General features: G+C 42.3%; 1 protein-coding gene across 2 annotated transcripts in view; it reads left to right on the top strand.

The window, feature by feature from the left end:
- Nucleotides 1-20,620, top strand: part of MARCH8 (membrane-associated ring finger (C3HC4) 8, E3 ubiquitin protein ligase) — a 74,619-nt gene extending 53,999 nt beyond the window's left edge. The window contains exons 3-7 of one of the 2 annotated variants that reach the window (XM_009076489.1): nucleotides 10,226-10,305; nucleotides 10,611-11,456; nucleotides 13,392-13,572; nucleotides 17,458-17,605; nucleotides 20,057-20,361. In XM_009076489.1, coding sequence (XP_009074737.1) covers nucleotides 10,226-10,305; nucleotides 10,611-11,456; nucleotides 13,392-13,572; nucleotides 17,458-17,605; nucleotides 20,057-20,361 — 1,560 coding nt within the window. Of the gene's footprint in view, nucleotides 1-10,225; nucleotides 10,306-10,610; nucleotides 11,457-13,391; nucleotides 13,573-17,457; nucleotides 17,606-20,056 lie in introns of both variants that reach the window. The other variant, XM_009076490.1, reaches the window with a different exon arrangement.
- Nucleotides 20,621-27,183: the final 6,563 nt, after the last annotated feature.

The raw sequence follows: 27,183 nt of genomic DNA, 5'->3' as shown, positions 1-27,183 counted from the left end.
TATCCCTCCTGAACTGAGGGGCCCAGAACTGTACACAGTATTCAAGGTGTGGCATCACCAGCACCAAGTACAGGGGCAGAATCACCTCCCTGGTCCTGCTGACCACGCTGTTCCTGATCCAGGCCAGGATGCCATTGGCCTTCTTGGCCACCTGAGCACACTGCTGGTTCAGCTCTTACAGACCCTGATCATGTAGCAGAAGCATAATGCTCCACCCATTTTCATCACACTTGCTGATGGACACATCAAAAGTACAATTGCTTTGTTATGCCATTAGTAAAACACATATCTTCTATCCAAGATAATTATTGCAATACATTCCCTACTCCTACTGCATTGCAAACAAGATTTTTAATTAGCTGGTAAGCCTGATGACTTTTTGCTTACACAAGTACAAATGCTTAAAGCCTTCACGCAAGGAAGGCTGCACTGGTTGACCAGTATTTTTCATGACATGCATAAGCCTCAACCCTTCGTTGCCATAGTTTATGTTGCTGATAGTAGTGACTTTTAATGAGAGACTGAGTCATGGCTGTAACAAGCTCCAGTCTCTTTTTTCTATTCTGACTACTTCAGGATCTAGGGAGCTATTCATGCTCCAGCAGAGGAAACAGTGTCTGCACTTAATTTACAGATTATATGGACAGAGACAACTTTAGCTTTGGAGCTGAAAGGCAGGATTACTGGGTGTCTTAAATAATAAGCAGGGCAAGTGTCCAGTGCACAAGGTATTGTCCAAGCTGAAGGAGGTGTTATCATGGATTGCTGCGGGATTGTGTTTTGCATTTGGCATCAGAAAATGTGCATTCACATAAGGGTTTTGAAATAAGTACTCTGTGAGTATAACTTCTCACCTGAGCTTTTCTAAAATGGGACTGTGCCTGTTCCTTCTTACCCTGGCTATGATCTTCTTAGGGATTCCTAATTGGATTTTCTGGTTTCGTTCAGCAGAGATGGTAGTTTTGCCATTAAGTGTCACTGTACTTTTCCCAGTGCATCTGAAATCAGCACAAGCCTTTTGACAGCAGCAGTTTGCTACCCATATGAATCTGCACAGTTCATTCTTAATTTGTCAAGAACTGGTATTGTGGCATTGCAGTGGGAAGGACCTTGCACTCTGGCAAAGCTCTCCCTGGGAGTGCTGGCAAGTGAGACATCAATATTTACATCCATCTCGAAGCACTGAAACATTCAGCATGATTGCTGTGTGTTGCAAAAGCTAAAGATCTCAAGAGGATCAAAAGTCAGCTTTGCCAGTTTAATGGGGGAGACTTTTTGGTCTCAAAATGAGCTTCCCAGAGGTGCTGATGTTTTTACTGCTCCTCTGCCACCTCTGTGTCTGATCCATTCCATGCACGTGCTCCACTTTGTATATGAGTTCTAACAAGGGCAGTGTGTGGAAGTCCCATCAGTGAAATCAGCCCCCTGATTTGCCTTATACATCTGAATGCTGCATTTTAGCATCCAGGCAATTTAGTGCTAAGCTGCAACAATTGTTTTGTGGGCTACAGGTGGTTTGGCTGTTGCAAGACAAATCGGGAAAGATTATAGTAGTGGGATGCTGCATGGAAATTTAGGTACATGGAAAATTTTTCGTTAGTTATGAAGTTTAACAGGAAAGTGCCCTTTTTTAAATATTGTTTATAATAGTATAACAACCTGGCCAATAAGGCAGATTGAATACATGTAAAGGATAAGTATGTAAATGTTTGGCTGCCTGTATAGCCCTTTGTGAAATCCACAGAACTTGTTGATATTACACCATTTTAAGAGGAGCTTTTTAACTGAAATTGAGTTAAATCAATTATATGCTGCATTTCCAGATAGGTTGATGTGTGTGTATAGAAATAATGATCATGCTTCCTGCAAATGACTGTTTCAGCCATTGTTTTTCCACCCAAGTCTAGCTTACAGCATAGCAATGTAGCAAATCTGCTCCAAATGCTTGGCACTGACACTCGATTCAAAGCCTTTCTAGTGCTGATATGTCATTATGAACCCGCTGTGATTATTACTGTGTATCTTTCCAGTGCTCTCAGTTGCACAGTCAATTTGAGTGGAAAGGATTGAGTCAGAACTCAGCCTTTAGCCAAGAGAGGATGCTGTGTTACTCGATGTGACCAAGGAAAGCAATGCCCTAGGGCTAAAAGTGATCAAGGAGGGAGGCAGACAGATGGTACCACTGAAAATGAAATCAGCTGGTAGACGTAGCAGGACCTCTGTGAATATAGACCCCAAGTGTCAGGGCCAGGTGGAACTGTTCCTAGTGAGAAAGGGGCAAAAAGGCAGTTCTCCAAGAGGCAGATGCTAAGAGAGGCAGAAGAGATGCTAGTAGATGTGGCCAGGCCAAGAAAAAGCAATCACCTGAATACTTGGCTAGGGATGGAGGCCAGAAACAGCAGAAAAAGGAGCAGGGAATAAGATGTAGGAGGATCTTCATATGGTGCCATTAGGTTTTGTGCAGTATGTTGCACGCTGGGGGACGTGGCATTCCTCCAGGCCCTTCATTGCTTTTTTTGGTGTGCATATTTCCAACACTCCTTTTAAATCTGCTCCATATAAAATGTTTGAATTTCTGGAATCTTTTCTGTGTTTGTTTTTAAAATAAAATAGAAAAAACAAACCCATAGCGTTGAAGGCAGGTTGAATTGATTTATTCATGGGACTTGAACACTGTCTGATTCCCAACTTGCCCTGTTCTAGCACAGTGATGCTGATGGAAACAGCCCCACTTGGCACAGGGGAATACAGCCCAGATCCACATCTCGGCTGTTTACCCTAAGCCAGTATTTTTGTCAAGAAGGCACTGATTGCTGTGAAGTGCCTTCATCAGACAAGCCACACAGAGAAATAATTAAGCTTCATAGAAGCTTCATCCTCTAAATATAGAAGAAATTGACCCTACAACACAGCTAGTCACTGGGAGCATCTAAAAAAGGGATTTTCACAGTAGTGGTAATTCATGCCCTCTGCTCATAGATAAAGGAATTGTGCTTACAAGCAGATGAAATGAGGTCACTAACAAAGCTGGTCTGTAAACAGTTATCTTCAAATTAGTGATATTGTTTAGCTGTAAAGTGTCTGATATATCCTGAAACTGATAATGTGATGTATGGAAATATCTTCAGGTCATCTGTGTGCTATTCCTGTCATCTGATTGCTCTGGAGGGCTGATTTTAGTGTAATGGGGAAGCACTTTTGTAGTCTTACTTTCATGGCCCTTTAAAGGGTGAACTTTGAAAATGCTAATACTGTGATCACAGCAAAGGAATCAAAAGTGCACTCCTGAAAAAATGTAAATGCTTTGTCTTTTCTGAAGGCCCTGTATAGTTTTATCTTTTGAGCAGAAGCACACTGTAAAGTATTAGATTATTCTTAGGCTGAATAGCAGCCAGTGCAGACGCAAAGTGGTAGCCTAAGCTTGCTATGAAATTTAAAATCCATTTAGGCTGTTCATCAGCTTGGAACAGATTTAGAAAAGCATATGAATACACATGTCCACTGTTGCCTGAAGCTTTGATGGATTCAGTGAGTATTCATCCGTAGAAAAGCAGTCCAGGTTTTTCAGTCACAGAGCTTAGCTGTCCTGTAGTCTATCAGATGACCAAGGCTTACTGAAAAGAACTGCTGCTTGGAGGTGTTCTGTTCAGGTACATGAGCCTGGGGGTAGGAAAAGAGAAGTTGCTTTAAAAGTACATGAAAATCCTTCTACCAAGCTATTGGAGAAAGGAAAAGACAGGAAATGGTGTGAAGATGAAGGTATATTCATTTCCCCAAGCACAAGAGCAAGTAATCTCATGCTGAGGCACAGTGCAGTTGCGTTCATAAAGAGTGTGGTAGTCTCCCTGTGCTGTGATAAATCCTTCTCCTGGGGCTGGATTCTTACTTCATATAGGTGCCCCATGAAGCAGGAACCTGCAGGAATTTCCTTTCCTCTTTTGTTCCTTCAGTCTATTCCAAGGTGTTTTGAGAAAGATTTTAAAGACAAAGGGCTATGTGTATTTTTATTCTTCTCCCTGCAGAGCCTGTGCAGTTGTTACTGGGTTTAGTCAACATTAGTCCCGTGCTATAGGCAGGTTGTATTACTTTTGCAGAGATTTTGAAGGGATAGATAGCCTTCTTTCTCTAGTGGAAACTTTAGAGGAAGTTCCTGCTAGAATCTGCCTTTAGATTTCTTTAGGAAGAATGAGGGAAAGCTGACTTCAGCTTTACTCCTATTTGCTAGACATAATTATAGTCATATATATTATATAAAGTATGGAAGAAAGTTCTTCCAGCAGCTCACTGATGGTTTCTGTGAAACTGTTGCCAAAATTACATGGTGAAGCTGATCATCCTGAAATTTTCAGATGCCTCTTTCCCATACCTTCCCTCCATCTGCTGTTTTTTTAACCACTCTCCATTCTAATAATTCATCTTATCCTGCTCAAATACATTTGATTTTAATATGCTTTGAAAGTAAAAGTAACATGAGTCTGGTAGGTAGAATTTACTGGAGAAGGTCAGAAGTTGCTGATGTTTGATCCTGCCATGTTTGTATTTAGTAAAAGCTTTCAAAAACAGGCTGTCAGCAGACCTGTCTGCCCATCACAACATCCAGTCTGTCCATGCCTGTCTCAAGTGTCAGGTCAGTACATTCGACTCAGCTGTTTGGTCCCATTGCACTGCTGCCTGGCTGTGCTGGTTCCACTGAAGGCTTCCTTTGGCATCCATGCAGTGAAACAGCCACATCTGTTCCACAGGGGAGCACTGGAGACTGTACAACTGCAGTGCATTTTAGCAAGAGCCATCAGCCAACAGGTACATGGAATACAGTGCTGGCTGAAAGCATTATAACACAAATATGTTGCATCCTGGTGGATGACTGGAGCCAAGCAATGATGTTTATTCTGCGATGTCTCGAGAGAAGTGATGGGTTTATTCAAGATAAACCAAATCCCTTGGGTTTATTCAAGATCTCCCTGCCTGCCTTCAGCCCAGGATCAGGACTTTGCAGCACAGCAGTCAGAACTGAATTTTGCCATTGTGGATGAGACAGGGCTGGGGCTGCCTCTGCCAGAGGGAGGGGAGGTGCATCAGGCAGGGGTAGCCCAGAGTCAGATTCCTTGGGTCTCTTCGTAGACATTTCCCTAGTTGAAGGCTAGCCAGGTTAGCTATGAAACACCTTGGTGCCCTTTCTCACAAGGCCTCCATCACTGTTGTTTTCTATCCTAGTTCACTCTTTATACCTAGATCCTGTTAGAGAAACAGGTATGGGGTAGTTGGTCTTGGTTTCTGTAGGTGTAAACTAAGCGAGGAGCAGAGCCTGGGGCTTTTGCTGCCTCTGGAGATGTACCATGCAAGATAGTGCATGCCATGTCCATGTCCAGCAGCAGCACTGCTGTCTTAATATACATTTAAATAGGGTCTGTGTGAGAAACAGAAAATAGCTCTTTGTCAAGAGAGCGTAAAATAAAGGCAAGCCTGTAATCAGAATGCCAGGTAGAAATTTGGGTGGTGGAGTGTTTGGCTACTTGCTCTATTGCTGCATTTGTATTTGCCTGAAGTTCCTTGTGCTGCTGTTCCTTCTGAGTAAAAGACTTAGAATTGTGCTTCTTTTCTCTAACTCTCTGTCTGCCGAAAGGAGAGGTGTGCTCTGTTACTAAATGTGCATAGTGCTTATGTTAGTTCTGGGTCCGTAGCTGAGACTGGTTGATGTTTTTGTAGCACTAGCAGTAGGGTCACAGTATAGTTCGTGTTCATGTGACACCTAGAAATGAGAAAGTTTGCAGGCGTGGGGGAAAACCTTTCTTTGCTTCCTTTAGACTTCCAGTTAGTTGGGGAATACTAATGGAGTTAAAAGTTGTTTCTAATTTTTTGCCTTCAGTGAATAATTTAATAAGGTTTTTAGAATGTGACAGTCCCTGTTCTTTAAAATGAGATATAATTGCTAGTGCTGGAGTGCAGCCCGGAGTGGGACGACAGCAGCTATACCCAGAAGTGCCATCTCAGATAAGCAGGTTCTCTTGAAGTATACCCAAGCCATTGACATGTTCACTATGGCTCACGTCAAAGATTGCTATTTTCTGCGGCAGGGTGGGTTTTTTGAGGTTTGGTGTGCAGCATGTAATCACAAGTTGGTAATCAGAAAAGGCTGAGTTCTCTCCAGCAGATAGCCCTTCATGAAGTGGAGGCAGAATGAGAACAATCAACTATGGCAGAACACATCTACATCTGTGCATATTATATATATGCATTCATACACATATATTTATATAAAAAGATATATATGTTCCTGATGGCAACAGGAATCTCCAGAGAACTGTAGGCTTCCATGAATTGTTACCTTCAGGATTGCTGCGATTGCACAGCAGTGCAGAAGGCCACGCTGTGACCTCACTGAATTGCATTAGATGGGAATGTCAATATGCACAATTAACTAACTATTGACCTTTAGTACTGAGCTATTTTAGGCAACCAGTCGGGCTGTACAGAGTAACTCACTAGCACACAGCTCCAAGGCTCGTCACTGGAAGTGATATTCCTCCGTGCAAAGGGCATGGAAGTCCACAGAGATTCAGTGAGGGATTATGGGGTTAGAAGGGTCAAATTCAGGCTTAGGCTACACATCACACATGAGCATGGCAGAAACCTTCTATGAGAAGGAGTGCTTTAAAACCTACTGCTGCTGTTACCATCATACATAGCCAGTTTGGCTACTTGGGAGGCTGCTGCTGGGGCAGTAAGGGTGGTGTGTGTGCCAGAAGCTAGAGAGTTGAGAAAGCTTTGGTTGCTTATTTTCCCAGCTTCTTCAGAGCTGAGCCCTCTGTGGGAGCAAGATCAGAGCTCCAAGCTAGCTGAGTTCACCTTTCTGTTTCATTCACTCGTCGCCTCTTCTTTGCCCTGTTCTGGCCCAAGGCTGCCAGTATCTCTTCTTTTGGTAGCACCTCTCGGCCTGACAGCTGCTGTATCTGAGCAAACCCAGGTGAGCTGAGTGATCTGGCCAGTATCAGCTGCAGGTAGCTCTGCCTCTAGACCTGGCGCAACTAACTTCTTAGCCTTTTGACAGCAGCTTGCGTTTTACTACGCTTTTGTCAGGGACTTGTGCCTTGCCTTTAGAGACTCGTTGCTCTGACTGATGTTCCTCTGGCAGCTGAATCTAGGGAAGTGACTGGCATTAAAGCAATGGTTAGTTTTATCTCACCTCGCTATTCTAAGCTGAGTCGCAGTGCAGCTGTGTCAATAGTTTCAGGAGCTAAAGGCATGGGATGAAAGGAGGACAGGGTGATGGAGGCTCATTGAACCGTGGCTTTTGGTGGTAGCCACAGCTTGCATTAGCCTAAACTAAGGGTGGGGCATAACTTCCTCCAATGTTTTGTTGTTCCCCTTTGTGGTGCCTATCCAAGTGTGTTAATTTCTGTTCATATTTTGGTTGTATTTGCATTATATATGAAAATGGAGAAAAGGACCTTCTGTTCTGAAGCAGAAAGATGGGGGAAAAGGAAATGTGCCTCAGATGTGGGGGTTTTGTGAGCCATCCTGAGCACTGCTGGCATCTAGAAACAGAATACTAAGCTTGAAATGCAAATGAAATTCCACAGTTTCTAGTTTGTACTAGTCTTTTGATTTCCCAAGTGGTGAGACTTTGACATTGTCGTGGTACCAGACAGTTGGATCAAGAAACCAGTAACATGGTTTGGGAAGGGAAATTTTGGATCATTGAATCCAATCATCTGCTATTAGACTGTCACATCATTATTCTACTGTCTTTTTCTGGAAAGCTTCATTGCTAAAGTGAAGGAGTTGAGAGGCTGGATTCATTCTAAGCAGGTTACATTCTGAACATAAAACCTGAGACAAATTTATTAATTGATTTGTGACTTTAGTTCCAACAATGTATGAATCTGTTTCCATGGCAGAATACGACATGCTGTTTTACTGGTTCAGGGTTTTGTTTTTAGAAGATTGCTAAATATGTCTTTTTAATAATCCATTATTTAAGTTTTATTAATTTTCCTTTGCATAATTATATCACAGATTATAGTGTCAGGTCTTTCACTTAATTGCCAGAATTTCAGTTTTTTTAAAAAAAAAGTAATTACTGCACAAACTGTTTAAAAGATATGATTTGAAGTTAGAGAACTACATGCTTTTAGGAGAAGTTAAGCATCAAACAGAGACTGAATTTCCAAGTAATACTGGAATTCACCTCACTGTATCAGGAGCCTATGTCATTAGCATGTGCAAGTGGTGTAAAATGTAAAGAACCATAGTTTCCAGGATAAAGCAAATAATTGATTTTTAAGTCTTTGTTTTGTCACAGTCATAACATAGTTCAGTTTGATTTCTGGCCCAATGTTATTTTCTTGGGTTTTATTCTATGCACGTACCTAGCTGGGTAAGATGGGAAATAAGTTACAGAGTCTTACTAAGGATCAAGGGGTGTGTGTTTGAGTGTTGCCTTTGACTCTTGCAGACCTGGCTGTAAATGAATACCTGTTTTTTCAGTCTCGGTGCACCTGAGGCATCCCAGTGTGAGGCCAGATACATTGCTCTCTGTAGTGCTGTTGGCTAGAGAAATAAAATCTAAAAGATGAGTCCTGTGACTTGGAAGATGATTGTTGTATCTGTATTTATAAAGTAGTACATGTATCCTAGTACCTTCTCTCACAAAGAAGAGTATGGATGAGTCCTGTGACTTGGAAGATGATTGTTGTATCTGTATTTATAAAGTATGTATCCTAGTATCCTAGTACCTTCTCTCACAAAGAAAGAAGAGTATAATGTTTGACAGGTACCTTGCTTTTGCTATGAGTGTAAAAACCTGCAGCAGCCTTGTTTGAATATACAATAGAGGCTTCTAATAAATTAAGTATAGAACTGAAGAGTCCTGACAGAGATACAGTGTGTGTGTGTGTGTGTGTACGTGTTGCACCATGACCAAAGATTATCAAAGCAGTGATGACTGAGCTAGCTCTGGTGTCTGAAGCCCAAGCAGAGGGCTGGGCACAGCATGCTTCTCTGGCAGCACACCTTTTGTCATCTAAGGTCACCTCTGGTCTGTTGGCATTCACTTGCCTGGCACAGGTCTCTGCTGGCTGTGCTGGTTTCTGTGCACCCCAGTGTGGTGATGATACTGCTGTTCTGCTGATTGCATTGTTCCTTCCTGAGTTTCTGGCTTTGCTTTGCAGATCAGAAGAGCTGCAAACCTTTGTCTGAATTTTGAAATGCAAGCAGTGTTTTGCAGGGGTGGGTGAGTGGCACAGCCTATCCAGCAGCTGTGGGACGTGGCAGAACCAGGTTTAACACACATGGATTCTCTATTAGGAGGTTATCAACACAGGTCTCCTCCTCACCTAAACCTCTAGGAAGAACTGAGAAGTTTCTCAAAGTGTCACATAGAATACAGTGACAGAAAAGGTCTTTCATACCAGCCCACGGAGTCACAGCTCTGAGTCAATGCTCGTTCTTCCCATATTGATTTTAGATGCTTGTCTATTAAATGTTAAATACACCAAGAGCTTAGCTTCAGTTTTTTGAGTTAGTTCAGCTGTATTCTGAATTCTTCAGTTACTCTGTTTCTCACTGTGCTCTCATTAGGACTTATGAACATGACTTCTGCCACACCTTTTCTCCAGGTAGATGAAACCATGTTAGAGTAAGAGCAGGATGAAAGGCCTCACAAAGTACAAAGAGTACTTCAGGGAATGATCTGGCCTGGCAGATGGTGCTCATGTGCATATCCTGGTATGGAATATAAGTCCCCAAATGGTATTTGAGTTACTGAATTACTGACAGTTCTGTCTTGTGAAGAAAACCCCAAACCTCTAATCTCTTGTCATCACTATAAGAGGAAGGATTAGCTATTACATGGTAGCTAAATTCCAGCTAGTCTATACACACACCTCCATCTAATTATTCTAATTACCATAGCATTGCTCATTTCCTGAGCTATTGTTGTGTGCAATGTTTGACAGCTGGCGGGTTCTGCTCCAGAGAGGGCTGCATTTGACCTTGGGGTAAAACGTTTCTGTTCTGATCACTACTTTTCCAAGGATGAGGCTGTGTGACCTCCATTTCTAGCATTTGATAGTAAAGCCACTTTCTTGCAACTAGCCCTTGAGTATCTGATGTAGAGTGATATCTGACTCCATATGCTGCGTTTCACCCTGAAGGTGATTGCTGTGTGCACTGACTCATGACTTGGGTTTTTTTTGTTTGTTTGTTTGTTTTAATTTCACTGCAGGCTGGAAGTCCAACCTCTATCTCTGCCCCTCATAGCTTCTCTCGGACTTCAGTTACACCATCCAACCAGGACATCTGCAGGTAAAGTGTGTCGTTTGCGTGGCTACAATGAGGCTCATGCAAGGGTCAAATTAAGGAAAAACAACACTGAAAAAGCACATTTATGGGGAAGTAAGCAAGGTGGGGTTCCCACATGAAGCATCCCATTTGTTTGACTCAACTGCTGTCTAACACTGCTTCGTTGAATCCTACTGACTGTTTGGCCCTGCTATGTTTGCCATTCCCACACTAGCTGTAATTCTCATTTCTTCACTTTTAATTATACGTGTTCTCTTTTGTAATTGTTTTTTACTTTCTGTGCTTTTATTCCACTGTTCTGCATGCAGTTCCAGTGCAGTGTTTTCTGAGTGTTGTCATCACAGTCCAGTGCAGTCTGCTGTTGTCTTGAAAAACCCGCACTGCCAGAGCCCTCTGACACAAGGGGTCACTGTGACAGTAATCTGTCAGGACACGGTACATGCAGCAAAGAGAAACTCCCGTGGGCACGATCGGGGCCAGGCACTCAGGTCTGCTAAGAGTGTAAAGCCCACCCGCACTCTGAAATTCTCCAAGTCCCTCAATGACGTGGACCAGAAGGCACAGAGCACCAGCGAGTGCTTTGACTATGTGGAGCGAACACGCTCAGAAGGGAAATTGACCCCAACTCAGGAGCAGTGTTTAAGGATTAACAAATTTCATCTTAAAGAGAGGAAACCACTGAATCTCAGGCCTCTTTCATTTAGCAATTCTAAGCACTCCTATATCGCTTCCCTTTCCAACTACTCGAGTGCATCAGGAGGAGCGGAGAACCACAGCGCTGTACATATCCCCTTGCTGGAGGATAAAGTGGACCATGACACTTCAAGGAGCAAAAAACTGTTGCGTTACCTTTTTTCCTTCTCCCACACCTCCAGCATCAGCAGCCTGCATAAATTTCATGAACTGGAGAGCTATTCCAGTCACTTCCAAGCTGAGAAATCCTCCAGCATGCTGGTGGAAAGCACGGACTTCTGCTCTGATGATATGGGAGACGATGACGTCTTCGAGGACAGCACCTCAGTGAAACTGAAAACAAAAGAGCAGCGGGCACCGCTCTGTTCAGTTGAGAAGGACAGTGACCTTGACTGCCCTTCCCCTCTCTCAGAAAAGTTCCCCCCTCTCTCCCCTGTGTCCACATCGGGGGATACCTGCAGGTTGGTTTACCAGAGAACCACCTACCTTTGAACCCTCCCATGTGCGGTGTGACCGTTCGGCTTTTCCCTGCTTTGTGCTGTTCGTTTCTCCTTTCACCCTGTCATCTCTCTTTAATATATGTGATTTGAAGCATGCACCTTCTCTCTGCTTACCTGCGCCACTCTGATGCACTTAACAAGGCTACTAAGCAAAATAATTTCCTTTGGAGTCAAATAAATTTGTTTCAGGTTTTAGGGTTCTGAGGTGGTATTTCTGTCTTATCAGCACCCAAGCTGGGAATATCATGAGACACTCAGCTACACATCATAAGGGCCAAGCTGCACATGTCTTAGCTTTTAATGAGCAATGTGTTATCCTGACAGCACTGGTGATTTGGTCAGAGGGTGGGAGGTGAGAGTCAGGAGGAAAACAGACTGCTTGGAAATTGCTTCTGAGATCAGGTCAATATAGCTTAAATTTATTTTTTTTCCTCAGTTTGTTTCCTGCCACACTTTCTTATTTGTAAAGGGCTCTCTGGATACCTTGGTCAAAAGGAGGGTCTGAGCGCTGGCTGTTAGTGATAGACCTGTGTGATGTTCATAGTGTGAGGTCCAAAAAGGATGGGTGCCCTTGTTCCAGCCACAGAGGATTAATCATGTGCACAGGTGGGGGGAACAGCAAGATCTTCTGCCTTCATGGTGACTTGGCTGCAGGTCTGCCTCATCCCACCTCCAAAATGTGGCTGAGGAGCAGGAGTCATCAAGTACAGGAACAAATGCCAAATCCCTCTACCTAGCATTTTACTATCCTAGACCTTCTCCTGCTTGGCAGCACTTTCTAAAGCTGACTTTGTTAGTACTTGCTAATATTATTTTATTTTCCCCCTCATTACCACCAAAATCTAGTTCCATACTGGTTTGTCATGAACAAGATGCTGTTGTAATCCACCCACTCCTTCATTTCCACTTGCCAGCTATCAGCAAGGTCGCAAGAGGCAAGATGCTACACATCAGTAAGAGATTTCAGTAATAGACAGGGATGGCAGCATGCCAGGACATGCTTCACATATGCTTAGTAACTTGTATTCATTCCCTGAGCTCCTCACCGTCCCCCTTTCAATTCATGACCTCTTCCACATGGTTAGAAGGACTTAGCAATGCCTGATGCAACCCAAGGGTTGGATATAAATTGAATCTGGAAATCAAATGTCAGCAGCTGGTAGTAAGGCTATATCAGATGTCCTTGCTGTTTGCACAGTTAGGCTGTGAGGAAAATGGGGAATTTTGCAGAGCTGATGCTTCCTTAGCAGCTCTTGCCAAGTAAGAATTGGAGAAGCAAAACCATTAGTCCATGTAGAGTGGGTGTGTTTTGGGGTTCAGGTTCAGTGCTGCAGTTTTGCGGTGTCAGTCTGTCTCTTAGCAATTGGCTCTGGAACTAAGCTCTTAGGCAGAATCCAGGCTGTCTAAATTAACTGTTCATGATACTGGGGTGAGCTGTTTTACCACTGGTTTGGGAATTTTGTTTTATCTTCTGTTTCAGACCATAATACATGAGTAGCTGTACCTCTCTGCATATTTTGTCTTGGGAAGTGCTGTCTGATCAGTTTAAATGCTGTTTTCAGTTAAGTGCTATTGGTTTGGGTGAAACATTGTAATTCTTTGCTTTGTTTTTTTCTTTTGGAGAGTGCATTTCTGTCAGACTCTGTCTCTGCCTCATCTGTTAGAAAGCAGCTGTCTAGTTAGCCGTGTCTGTGCTCAATTATTTTGTGCCTGTGTATGTGCTTGCGCAGCATCAGAGTTGTTTAGTTTTAGCTCCTTTATGGAACACATCCCTTTGATATATATGTGTCTCAGGATCCTCAGTGAACAACCATGTGTGATCACAGATAGTACATGTCTCTTCCACATCCTTTCTGCTTCCTTTTCTTCTAATGAGCAGCTTTGCTTCTGATTCAGGATATGTCACTGTGAAGGAGATGATGAGAGCCCTTTGATTACCCCCTGTCACTGTACGGGAAGTCTTCATTTTGTGCACCAAGCCTGCCTGCAGCAGTGGATCAAGAGCTCAGATACACGATGCTGTGAGCTGTGCAAGTATGAGTTCATCATGGAGACAAAACTGAAGCCTTTGCGAAAGGTAGGCACAAGACCTGTTCCCCCAGGAACATGCTTTGTTAAACACAGATCCACTCTGAAAGGAGGTTTGTCCTTGCCCATGAGCCTGCACAACCCCCATGTCTTCTTTATGGTTTTTGTGGCTCCTTACTAAGTCTGGTCAGTTTTGTATAGGTACAAAAGGTTTTAAAGTAACACTCAGCCTGGCAAATTCAACACCAGCGGAATCCAGCTCTGATAATTGTTATAGCCCAGCAGCTCTTTTTGTGTAAATGTACATACATACATATATGTGCATGCAGCAACCTGACTTTTTTCTTTACAGTTAGATTTTAGAGCACAGAAGTATTTATTTGCTATACAGTTATCCACTCTTTTTAGTATGGAGTTTAATATTACTGTTACCTACTGTAGTTTGCAGCTCCAAGATCCACACAGCTTTTAATTTCTCCTGAAAATATGAGGATTTCACATTAAAGTTAATTTAAATCACACTTTCTGAGTGTAATTTAGTTAAAATTTGTAGCTTGCTTTTTATTTTCTTTTTAAAGGATCAAGCTTATTAGTGAACATATTACAGTGTAAGGAAAAGAAGGTTCACTGGTGAATGTGTTTTCATTTTTACCTTTTCTTAGGCTGTGAATGACTAGATTTTAGTACTTCAGGTTGCTAGAACCTGTATTTTTGTTGTATAGAAAGGTACCTTTGATAAATCTGGTGACTTAAAGTACAGGCACTTAAATGCTACTTGTGTTGTAAGGCCAATTTTGTGCATTCTGTTCTCCCACATCCTCTGAGCTTTCAATTTCAGTTGCTCTTACTGTCAGAATTTTGAGATGGAAGTTACTGGTATTCTTAGCACAGACAAATCTTGCTATGTCTACGAAAGTGGAAGAGGTTAATAACACTAACCTCAGCCTGGAACTAGAATAAATGAGAAACATTAAATTCAGCTATGATGAAGCTAAATCATGTAGGGTGGGAAGTCTGGACTGCAGCCATTCAAAAACTATTATGAGAACTTGTTCAATTCCTAAAGTGACTCCTAAGAGAGAACAGAGCAGATACTAAACATCTCTTTTTAGAGAGAAATGTCATGTTTGCAAAGTATATAGCTTAGTATGTCCAGTTCATAGGATATCCTCTGCCTGTGACTGTAGTGAATCATGGCCTTCCAAGAACTGCAGATTTTTCCTTGGTGTAGCTCCTCGGCACAGATCCTAGTACTTCCAAGCTGCAATATTGGCCATCATAGGCTCTGTTGTCTGCACAGACAATACTTTGCACAGCCCAACCGTAGGACAGTCAAGGAATTACTCTAGAGAATCCAAAGTAAGAAGAGTTGCTATAGTTGTCACTTGGCTGCTGGGTTTTTTTCTGTGTTCTCTCTGCCTGAAGTGAGTGAGAACCATTTTCATAATACTTGTGTCCTATGAGGAAAACACTGTTGTGCACCTTCAGAAATGAGTCAGTCAGCATCATTAGTTATATCTGAACAGGTCATCTGTGGGAAACAGACAAAATGCCAGAAGGTAGGGATAGAGCCATAAACAGAAGGAAAAGTTTACCTCTAAAATGCATCTAAAGAGTCCTTTTAGAGGTTCAGCTGCAGCAAGAAGGTAATCTGCCTCTGTATCTTCAGCTCAGCCCTTATGGTGTCTTGTTAATCAGGAGAAAACAGTCTGGAACTGGTGATTATGAACAGGACGGGACAAATAATAGGGCTTGTGCTTGTCTGTAGGGCAGAAATGGAACTAAACTTCCTCAGCATCTTAAGGGTTGAATTGCAGCATTGGACTGTTCAAATACTAAATTACTAAGGGAAAAGGATGAGCACCAAAATGTGATATGGCTCAAATGACAATGGGGAGAAAAGAGAGTGATGCTTCATTTTAAAATTTCAGTAGAATGAAAGATGACATTAAATTTTCTGCTGATTTTTTTTGTTTTAACAATACTTCAAAAACCCAGAAGCGCTAACTGTTTCAGGTGGGAAATGCCACATATTGTGCCATTGGAATACTGCATCAGGGACCTACAGATTTGAGCTTCCTCCCTGGGCTAGTGCACAGTTTGCAGAGTATCTTCTCCTTTGCTTTGCAGTCACATCTCTTGAAGAGGTGAGGTGGTGCAGGTTAGTTTGGTGGCTGTGGAGACAGCAGTTTACAGGAGTCATTGCCCAGCTGAGGAGCTCAAGCTGTGAATAGAAAAGAGAAATAAAAAATAGTCAAAACACAGGTCCTCATGACTCTGTAAAAGCATTTGAAAATAGATTTAACATGGTTACTTTTTAGCAAAATAAATTTATTAATTTGCACTCTATCCAAAGGAAACACTATTGTTTAGGTGCAAGAGCAGTTTTCTGTTTGAAGTACAACATTCAAAGGGAATGTTTTGTCCAATCATTTTCTAAGACTGAAAGGCAAAGCTTTCTAGTGTGACATGAGTCTAGCATGTCATTCTTGAAGTGTTTGGTTCTTGTGCCATGATGAGGTTTGGATGCCCACACAACTGGAGATGTGACTTGGACTGGCCAAAGAGATTGTTTGTTGGCAAGACAGAGAGGATCTGTCTCTTGTTTTGACCATTCTTGTATTTGTAGCAGTGGAAGCAGTAATTCAACATAATGTGTGAATTCAGTCATACCTTTCAGGTCATCCTCACTCTCTTCCACATTATTCCTCCTTTTCAAAGTCCTCTTTTTTCTATGCACCTCTCTAGAAACACACAGATATGCATGAGAAGTTTATGTGACCCTGCATATATTTTGTGAAATTGTGAGAAAAGCCCGTCTTAACTTTGTTCCAAGTAGATATGCTGAGGAATGTGTGTCCCACATGCAAAAACTTTCAGCATATACATAGGGGAAGTTACAAAAACAAACAAAAAAGGCAGCTTCTGGGTGTCTCAGGTAAGAAAAATAAAAGCTGGATCTTTTTACAATTCCTTGCATATTAGAAGCATCTATAATAATTGTCTAGTTTCTTTGTATCTTTCCTAAATGACAGTGACCTGATTTTGTGGTTTCATTTTGGGCTATATAAGCATTATTGATAGATGCAAGTCTGGGGATTTCATTTGCTGTGTCCTCTCACCTAGAAAAGCTGTTCTGCTTCATCCCAGTTCTACTGTATATTCTTAGGGTGTATGTATTTAAGTGCACTTGAAACACTGAAAATAAATGTCGAGTGTCGTTGCTGTAAGTAGTGTTAAATATATGTGAAGATTGAATGAAACCCCCAGAGGCAGGAGGTGAGAGCTAAACAGCCTCGAGCTGAGATCTAAACTGCCTTGACTGTGCTCCAAGGAACTCTGAGAGCTCACCATGAGGTCTTAGTGGGTTGCTCAGTTGGATCATTTACCACTTCTGTTTCAGTATTTTACTCAATGCCTGCCTGAGCAAGGGTGCCCTTTCCCACTCACGGTGCTCAGCTGTGGCTGTGGGTACCTGCTGCCAAGAGGGGAACACAGGAAGGAGCAGCATTACTTGCACTGCACAAGGTCTCACTCTGTGCTGGAGCTGCTCCTGCGTGGGGACACAGGGTGCGATGACATGACATGATTTAGGGGTTACAAGCAGAGTGACAGCTAATGGTTGGACTTGATGATCTTTGAGGTCTCCGCCAACCTTGACATTTGTGTGACATTGTGCTGAGGCTCTGGGTGGGAGCTGAGCACTGGAGGTGCCCCTGGCACCAGGATGGTTCCTGTTGCAGGAGGGTAAGCTGGCAGCTATCACACATGTGCTGTGGCCAGAGCATTAGTGCCACCTGACTTTTAAAAGCCTTGTTAGGAGAAAACTGGTCTCCTGCCCGGTTTGTTGTTCTTATCACTGTTCTCTTTTCATACTCTCTAGTAACTACAATAAACACCTAATCTCTTGCTCTGGTTCCGGGTTTCTTGCCAGTGGGAGAAGCTGCAGATGACGGCGAGCGAGAGGAGGAAGATCATGTGCTCTGTAACATTCCATATCATTGCCATCACCTGCGTTGTGTGGTCTCTCTACGTCCTGATAGACAGGACTGCTGAAGAGATTAAACAGGGACAAACTACTGGTATGTTACTTGCTTACCTTCCCACATATTCCCTTGAAGGAATTATTTGTCCTGAATGCAGAGAGGATGCAGAGCACAACTGTGCAGATAATGTTTATACTTAAACTAGTCAGCTTTACCCCAAGGGTGGGTTGGTTTAAAAGCACAGTTCTAAAATGATTTAGTTAAATCAGTGTAAATTAATCTATAGGTGCTTTTAAAATCTCTTGCGGGTCAATGCAGTTTGCACTTGTGAAATGCAGAGATGTGAGAGCTGATCTAATGTACCCAGACACAAAGTTGCATTGCCTGAGTTAATTTAGGTTTGTATTGGAACACTTGGGGAGCAGATAAAGACCTAAGCATTTGTTTGCTGCTATGGCTGCCTTTAAACTGGGCCAAACCAGAACAATTTTAAAAGAGGGAAGAAGTAAGAGGAACCTAAATCCAAATCTTTGAGGTAAATCAACTGGGTTTTCTTTCCGTTTAGTCATCTGTGAGGTGGTTTAGCACAAGTTTCCTGTGAGAGCTATGTTAGACTGGACTAATTTTTGAGTGATTGTGCTTGAAGCAGAAGAAATTCAGGTTGATTCTGAGGACTCCAATTCATGAAGCTGAGATGAGGTGCACTGCAATTCATGTCGTGGCTGCCACCCCACTGCATGGGTGTCTTGACCTCTTAAATAGTAGGTTTTCTTTAGTATTTCAACAATAAACTTACCAAACTGAAATGTGCTTACCCAGGGATGCTGGGCTTCAGGTTTGCAGCTGTCACAGAACTGTTTCTCAGGCAGCTGAGCTGTGCCTGAAAGTAAGGATAGAAGGAGTCTGCCAAGGCTGGGAGCTGTTAGAAGGCAAGACATCCTTGCTTACAGAGCACTGCATGCCAACTGGACATGCAGATGGGAAATGTTTTGCTGGTGATTGAACAGTGTCATCTGGGCAGGTAGGTGAGCATTAATAAACCTGCAAATCCACAGAGCTCTTACAGGTCTCTTGAGAGCAGAATCACTTGAAGTTTAAAAGTTTTCCTCTCACTTGGGCTATAGCTTGACTGTTCATGACTTCAGTCAGGAACCTGCTTTGAATTAAATCTCTTAGATTCTGTTCCATCCGACCCCTTCTCTTCCATGCACAGTAAAAATTATTGGCCTTTCAGTGCAAGGTTTCTATCTGATAATGAAAAGGATATGCTTTCAAAGATTCATCATCTCCAGGTTATTTTAAGCAGTAAATACATTAGATGAACATGAATAGGAGGAACAGTGTGAATGTCTGGTACATGTTATAGTGCCTTCTTTGCTCCCTTCATTTGTATTCTAAATCTGGGGAGTTCTGTAATGAGCTAGGCTGTGTGGGGAGTGTGTGTGTGTGTGTGTGTATGCATTCATGTCCACACAGGGGCAAGCATACACTGTCATTGCCTACAGGTGGCATCAGACAGCTCACCTGTGAATCAGAGCCTCAGGTATTAATCATGGGTGGGATTTCATCAGTAGTGAGCTGCAATGCCCTTTGTATTTTGGGTCTAAAATAGTTTCATTCCACCCACACTACCGTGCATTTCCAAAAGAGCACCGTCCTGTATCTTGGTAAAAGCATTGAAGGGTTGGAAGGACATGATTTTATTCTCTGAAAACACCTGATAGTGGGTGATTCAGCATGGTTTGATATCCATCTTGTGATGGGGCTTATCTTTAAAGAGGCAAGAGGCTGGATGAATACAGGACCTATGTAAGCAGAATATGTATAAAATGAATAATCTCTCATTTAAAAGTAGTTGATAGAAATGTAACAAGATCCAATGTCTAAGAGTTCAAGCTAGACAAATTTAGGAAAAGTAATTATGGTCATTTTTGATGGCAGAGGGTAAGCTTGGAATGCCTTAGCATCTCCCACACTTGCAATTTTGTATCAGAAGAGATGCACTAGTTCAGCTACAAGTTACTGAGTCTGATGCAGATAAAAATGTCTGGTATTCTGGTAATTCTGCATAATTAACATGTCAAGCTATATGATAACAGTCATTCCCTGATGTCTTCATGTACTGTATGATCACAGAGTGGAACGGTGAGTGCAACTCACCAAATTGAGTCTCCTGCTATGAAGAGGAAACAATGCTATAGAATCCCTTTCATAATTTGATCCAGGTTTTGTTTAAGAACAGGTGTAAAAGGACCTAAACATTATTAATGGTGGTTGCCTTGACTCTGTGCTGTATGAGGGCTAACACAGAAAATCATTTGTTTTGGTTTTCCTCTGGTGAGGGAGAAGAAATGTGATATGTGACATAGAAATTGGGGAGGGTGGGGGGGGAAGACCAAACAAGAAAAACGGCTAAATAAGAATAGTTTGCATGACCCAAACTCGGTGACAGTTTACTTACAGGACATTTTGGAGAGATCCAATATAGTCCAGATAATATTGACCAGGTCCTTTTTCTAATTCTTTATTTTATTTTCCTTCTTCCAGGGATTCTAGAGTGGCCATTTTGGACTAAGCTGGTAGTTGTGGCGATTGGTTTCACTGGAGGACTTCTGTTCATGTACGTACAATGCAAAGTGTACGTACAGCTGTGGAAGAGACTTAAAGCTTATAACCGAGTAATATATGTACAAAACTGTCCGGAAACTAGCAAAAAGAATATTTTTGAAAAACCTGCACTAATGGAGCCAAACTTCGAAAGTAAAGAAATGCTTGGGGTGCACCATTCAGACACAAACTCTTCACATTACACAGAGCCAGAAGACTGTGCTGCAGAAATCCTTCATGTCTGATTGCTGGGTGGGAGGGGTGTTTCTGTATGTCCTTGAAGATCTGAAATATCATTGTTTACTGCAAACTGCTCTACCTTTTTAAAATCAGCTAACAGCTGAGGGCTGGCGGATGGATTTTTTTACATTTGGTTGTTTGGTTTTTTTGTTGGAATTTTTTTAAATCCCTTTGGCATATCTGTCAATGTCATCATGGTTGCATACCTCTCAACATTTTGTGTCTTGTACTGGCTGGCCAAAAAGCCACAGGATATTGGGTAGAATGAGCCTTGGGTTTGGTATCAAGCAATGTGCTAGTTGAGCGGTCATCAATTTCATGGAGTCTGTTACTTTAGAAGATGACTCTGGATGATTCTGGAGGATGTGTTGAGTGGAGTTGGTTGGTTGGCTTGTCCATTCTTTATGGGTGATGAAGGAGGTTGTCCCAGACACTGAGGGAAATGAGAGAGCTAGAGTCTAATCTACCACTAACACTGCCACTAACATTTTGTCTTAGGCAGCAGGTGTAAAATTTTGCTTTACATATTGTGATGAGACTTACAAAGCATATAGCACTTTTAAAAATCTTTATTTTGTAATATGTATGTCAAATGAGAATGAAACTTGAAAGAATGTGTTGTTTTTGAAACATTTCTCCATTCTTTACCCCATCTGTTCCTCTGGAACATAAACCTCTTGCCTTATAAAAGAAAAAAAATTAAAAAAATTCCAACCTGTGATTTCCAACACATGCCCACATTATCTTACTAAACATGACACTAAAGAACTCTGCCTCTTTGGGTTTCCTTTGAGGAGCAGTTTTCTTCAAAGGATATTGCACTTGTGACTTGTGTGTGGGGAGCAGTGGATGTGTACAGTGTTTGTTTTCAATGCATAATGGTTTCAGTGTTCTGTTTCGGGGATTGGTTTTGCTTTTTGGTTTTTTTCCAACAGGTCAGACCATCAACACACCTGCACATATATACCTGATGTAACTTTGATTCCGAACCATTGGTAAAGGGTTTATTGCTATATGGATACAAATGTGAGCTGTTATGGAAAAAAAGAAACGTAGTCAATACAGCTGAAATTGGTTTTTCCTTCTTTAGTGCTGTGTCATGTGTGAATTACCCAGGAATTTGATGTTATCAGAGGAGATGCTGAGATCAAAGTCTAGGAAGTAAATGTCACATGAAGTGGATGAGTTTAAAAATACCTGCCTGGTTTTAGTCCTGATGTGGTGCATTACATGGTCAGAGAATAGCTTTGTCTGTGCTTTTGAATTTGGGACTGGCTTTTTAATCAGTCAGCCTTAATGCAAAGAGAGAGACAGCTTTAAAATCTGTTTATAGGGCTTTAGACAGAGCACCCCCAAAGCCTGAGGTGTGGGCTCTTGATTCGTTTATCCAGTCTGCTTCAGTGCACCACTGTCCAGCTTCAAGCCCTCATTTAACCAAAGTGTCAGTGTGACTGGAGCAGAAACGAAGCCCCAGGAAAATCAGCAGATGAGGCCTCTGCATCTGAAAGCTGACTTTGCCTACCTGAGCCCTGTCTAAATCTCTGTAGAGTCAATGATGATAATCTGGTTGGTTTTAGTAGGAGTTGCCTGGAGTTCTCAGGTAAAAGTTTCTGTTTACTTGTTGAGATACTGAACTAAATTCTGAGCTCTGGTTCAAGTTTTGCTTAGTATTTTCCAAGTGCAACTTTAGGTACTTTCTTTTTGTAGTAAGAGTAGTTGCTTTAAGACTTCCCAAAGAATAACAGTAAGAGATCGGTGATTTTTTTGTTCTTTAAAATGTAATATTAATTTATTTCTAAATCAGTATTTTAATAGAAGGCAGAGAAGGGACTATGGTAAGAGAACACACCCCAGTGGTTTCTAAGAGCTGTTAGAGGAAAAGCGTTGTGTGTGCGTGCCTCTGTCACCTCATGCTTGAAGCTTACTGTCTGTGATCCTCATGAACAACATGGGACCTTGTTCTCGAGGCCTGTTGAAACATCCAGACCTCTGGGCAGTCCCAGCAAAGCTGCACTGGCATGGGTTTGTGTACTGTACTAGGTGTCAGGGTGTCCTGTGCTTATGTGATACAGGCAGACAAACCCTGCATCCCTGCTAGCTTCAGGGCAGCAGTCATCATGACCATACACACGCAGAGTTTGTTGCCTGTGCCTGCCATAATTCAAAGTGCAATTACTCAGGCCTTTTCCTGAACTCTGCTGTGGGTGATCCTCTTCTGCTATGAGAACCCAGATAATACACTGTCTTGTTTTGTTTCCTGTTTTGTTTTGTGAAAGATTTACTAGCTAAACTCAGGTGGGTTAAATATCAGGTCTTGTATACCTTCATCATATTCTTCTGAACTGCCCAAGGGCACCAGGCTGACATGTCTGCAAGATGTTCATGTTACAGCTGCAAGATGCACAGAATCGACTGCAGACTGATGCTGTGCACATTCTCATCCAATCTGTGGACAGTAGGTGACATGAAAATGGACAAGTTCTGGTATGGAACCTGGTTTTTCTCCAGCTCTCACCTGAGAAGCACTGGTGTGCAAGCGATGTTCTGACAAGTGCCAATATGGCATACTGTAACTTGCTGGTCCTGTTTCAGTCACTGTCATACATGATTCTTGGTGAAACATTGTGAAATCTCATTTGGTGTTTTGGAAGCTCCATGTGGAACGTGCCAGGTAGTGTTCAGTGTATTCAGGGTACTGAAGGATTTTGCTGTGTCCCTGAGTATCTTAACTTTAAAAGAAAAATCATCTCCAGCAAAATCATCTGGGAAAAAATATTTGTGGATGAAACTGTTTTAGCCAGTGTTGCTGCTAACCATTCCCTCTCCCAGCAGGTCTTTTCTGAATGAAAATTAAGGCCTAATATTTAAATTCTTTGTACTGCTTAGAAATGCTCATACCAGGAAAGGCTGCAGAAGAGATCCATCTGTCAGGGGGATTCATTTATGCTGGTCACACTTCTCATGCTGATTCTTGCTTGCTGTTAATAGTGGGCTTCTGGAGCTGCACTCCTCTGCTTCTGCATGGTGCCGTCAAATGTTTGAGAAGGCTGAATGGTGCTTTTTTCTTCTTTCTCCTCAAGAAGATACTGTTGACTTTTTTTCAGCTTCCAGCTGTGAGGCACTGATGCTAGCTCAGGTGAGCTCTGTCCTTCTTGCCCAGATGTCAGTAAGGGGAACAGCCACCCCCTGTCAGATCAGGCTTTCAACATTTCCTTCTGGCAGCTTTTGAAATGACTAAAGTAGAAGTCTGGCTTCTTTTTTTTTTTGTCCTTGTTCCTTGGCCGAAGTTAGTTTGGGTTACCTGGGACTTTTCTGAGACCAGAATTGGAAGTAGGAGGGAATATAGGCTTAATAGCATCGACTACATCTGACCAGACTCCCATGTTATTGATGTAACTCCTGTCCAAAAAAACACCATCTGAGCCAAGGAAGTTTCCCTGCCATGTCACATTTGATGTATCTGACAGGTCATGAACCTGTGATGAAATACAGGTGTGTGCTGCAGAAGGTTGATCCCGTTTAAGAGAGCACGAGATGTTAAATTCCTATGAATTCTCAGGACTTTCTTCAACTGTAAGCCTGTATTTTGGGAGCAGGAGTGGTGTTTCAAATGTTGCCCTGTGTTCTGAAGGGATGGCCGGACCTGGAGGCAGCTTACTCTGGTTCAGTGTCATTGAGATTGGCTTTGCTTCAGCAGCAGGCTTTCAATGAAGGTTGCACTGAGCCTGCGAGGGGCTAGAGAAGTACTGGGCCTCTGTGCTGCACCTGGGAAGTCTGGGGAAGAAGTAGTAGCTCTGTCCAAGCACACTTCTGCCAACCCCCTGTACTGATCAGAGCATTAGTCCCTCTTGGGGTGCTGTAAGGAAGGGGCTGCTTGGCCTGCTGCTCATCAGAAACCTTTGGAGTGATGCATGGATGTGGCCACGCACCAGAGTTGGTTGCTTCTGCCCTGTGTGTGGCAGGGTAAGTATCTATTGCAAAGTGGGACCTGGGTCCAAATTTCTCCTAAAGCTGAAGTGTGTTAAGATACAGATTTCTGGTGTAGTCTGCTGTGGAGATTGTGGCCAGCAATGAAAGGGAGGTCGGTGGCTCTGGGTTGAGTTCCTCACAAATGTGGGTGAAACAGGGCAAATAGAAAAGCAAGGATATTGCTGGCTGGATTTCAATAGCATTATATTAGATATGCAAAGAAAACTTCTAAGTGGGACCTTTTATTTTGTGATTATTTTTTAGTTTTGAGATATTGCAGTGTCTGTATATTCCAATGAAGTACTGAAAGCACTTGTCTTTGTATAGAAGATAATTGTTTAAAAATTGCAGCTGATCTTGTATTTAGATAAAACATTTGTAGATAGGTAATTGTAAAATGTTAAACAACTTTACACTGGCATGTGTTGTATAGTTTATACAAGACACTTCACACTTCTGCAGAATTTTTAGTTAGTAAATTTCTAGTAACTTAAATGTATAGTTTTATATCCTTTCATGTATGTTTGTTTTCTCAGTATTACCTCTTGCAGAATTATTTTTAGTTTCTAAAACTGTAATTGGTTATTTGTGTGTGATACACAGGGTTATTGACTGCAGCAATAAAGTGTTTCTATAAAAAAAAAACAGAACAAACCAAAACCATTATAGTATCCATTTTGTTTGAAAAAGCATAGAGAGAAAAACTGAGCTCTCCAGTAGTAAGATAATGGTCAAAGTGAGTTCTTTCACTGGAGTAAACACAGAACTTGATGGCTTTTCAGAGCAGCACACCAACACGGAGTAGCATTCCATGACAATTTGATGTTAAAATGATTCATCATGATTAAAGGAATAGCAACCATCAGAATAAATGGGCAACTCCTTCGATGCAGTGAGAAGATGTGGCTGTGCAGGTGCTTTGTCCTCAGATGCTGGGATCATGGGGAGAATTTTCTGGCTTCTGCCATGCAGGGGGTGGGGAGAGAAGATTCGTATGGACCTTAACATCTAGAGCTTCTGGAATCAACACGGAGTGGTGCTAGGAATGTTTCATGTCTGAAGTCAGTGTGTAGAGGTGCAGAGCAGAAGATGCTCATTACTATGATTTTCCTCTAAGAATAAAAATAATTTTGTGTACAGAACAGGAAATCTTCAGCAGTCTCTAGAATACATTTCTAGCACGTTCTAGGTCAAGGGAACTACTATCTGCACTGCTATGAGAGAGCTTGTAACAAAGGCATACATGCCAAAGAGCAAGGAAGATCTGGAGAGCTGTGTCAGTAACAGACACAAGGAGTCTCAAAGAATAGCCTTTAATTTTTGTTCCTTTTTTAGTAATTAGTTTGTCCTTCAGGTAAGAAAGGGGAGGAAGTCTTAAATCTCCAACCCTAGAGAAGTATCTCCCATGCAGGAAAAAAAAAAGCTTCTGTCCTATATTCCCTTAATAAAGCCAGCCTGGTTATAGTAAATGAAGCCACTTACATAAAGTTTGGAAATGCAGGAAGACCTCTATACAAAAATATCCTGCTGGAGAGATGGTAGGATAATTTCCAGGGCCTGCTGTTTGACTGACAGTCTCCGAGATGAAAAGCTGATAAGTGGTTTAAGGAACAGAGCCTGTAAAGCCATCTGGCTGCTGGTTAAGAAGTGTTCCTTGTCTTAGGTTCAGGCATCTCGAGTTAATTATAAAATAGCTTATTTCCTCTTGTAAACCTTATTTTCATCTGAAAGAGTATTTCTGTCACTGTGTGAAGTGTGTCCATTTTGACTGACAGTCTCCGAGATGAAAAGCTGATAAGTGGTTTAAGGAACAGAGCCTGTAAAGCCATCTGGCTGCTGGTTAAGAAGTGTTCCTTGTCTTAGGTTCAGGCATCTCGAGTTAATTATAAAATAGCTTATTTCCTCTTGTAAACCTTATTTTCATCTGAAAGAGTATTTCTGTCACTGTGTGAAGTGTGTCCATCTCTGCAGCAGAGCATTTTTTTTTCACATGGCACAGCTGTGACTCCAGGAACAGGATTTTTCAGCTGGTCTCCAGGAACTGGAGCTGTCTGGTGAGTAGCTTCTGGTGTCTGGCTGGCAGGACCAGCATGACTTGTCTCAGAGCAGGGAGGAAGGAGACAGGAGGGCAGCACTTGGCAAGATCCACATGACAGCCCTGTGGAGGCTACAGAGGTGTCAAAAGGTGAAACTCCAGCTGCTGACTGAAAACCAAGCCCTCTCTCAAGAGCCAGACTTGTGCCTGCATTACTGCTCAGCCCCTGCACTGCTGCAGGGACTGCACATCATCCTGCAATCCCACTTCCCACAGCTGCCCTGTGGACCACTCTCCTGTCACCCACCCCTCCGTTTCAGATTTCCCTATCCCCGCTCTGTGTACCCATATCATGGGGTGCTTGTCCCTTTCCATTCAGTCTACTTGTGCAACCCAAATTTCCTTCCTCTTGCCCCTTCCTCAGGCCCTCAGCTTCCCTCTGGGCAAGGCTGGGCAGGGAGGGTTGTGCTAGAACAAACCAAGTTACAGTGTGTGGTTGATAGAAATAACCACAGAAGTACCCAAAAGTGACATTGTGCAAATAAAGCTCAATGTCCACTTGTGGTCCCAGTTTTTCCTGTATATCCTCTTGGATTTACAGTCTAGGCTCCAGTCTCCGATGTGTAAGATGCTCTCTGACATTTAGGCATTGCATTGTGTTACCACAATAGAGACAGAAGATGCTTTTTTCACAGTCTTCACAGTAACGTGAAAAAATCGGGCAAGACTGTCTCATTATAGAACAAGAACTGAACAGAAGAAAAATTAGTTCATCTTGTCTAGACCGAGAGAGGAGGCAGGGGAGGTTTTCTAAAGGAAAAAT

The sequence above is a fragment of the Acanthisitta chloris genome, unplaced genomic scaffold, assembly GCF_000695815.1.
Source record: "Acanthisitta chloris isolate BGI_N310 unplaced genomic scaffold, ASM69581v1 scaffold2166, whole genome shotgun sequence".
Lineage (NCBI taxonomy): Eukaryota > Metazoa > Chordata > Aves > Passeriformes > Acanthisittidae > Acanthisitta > Acanthisitta chloris.
This window is presented reverse-complemented; position numbering and strand designations above follow the sequence as displayed.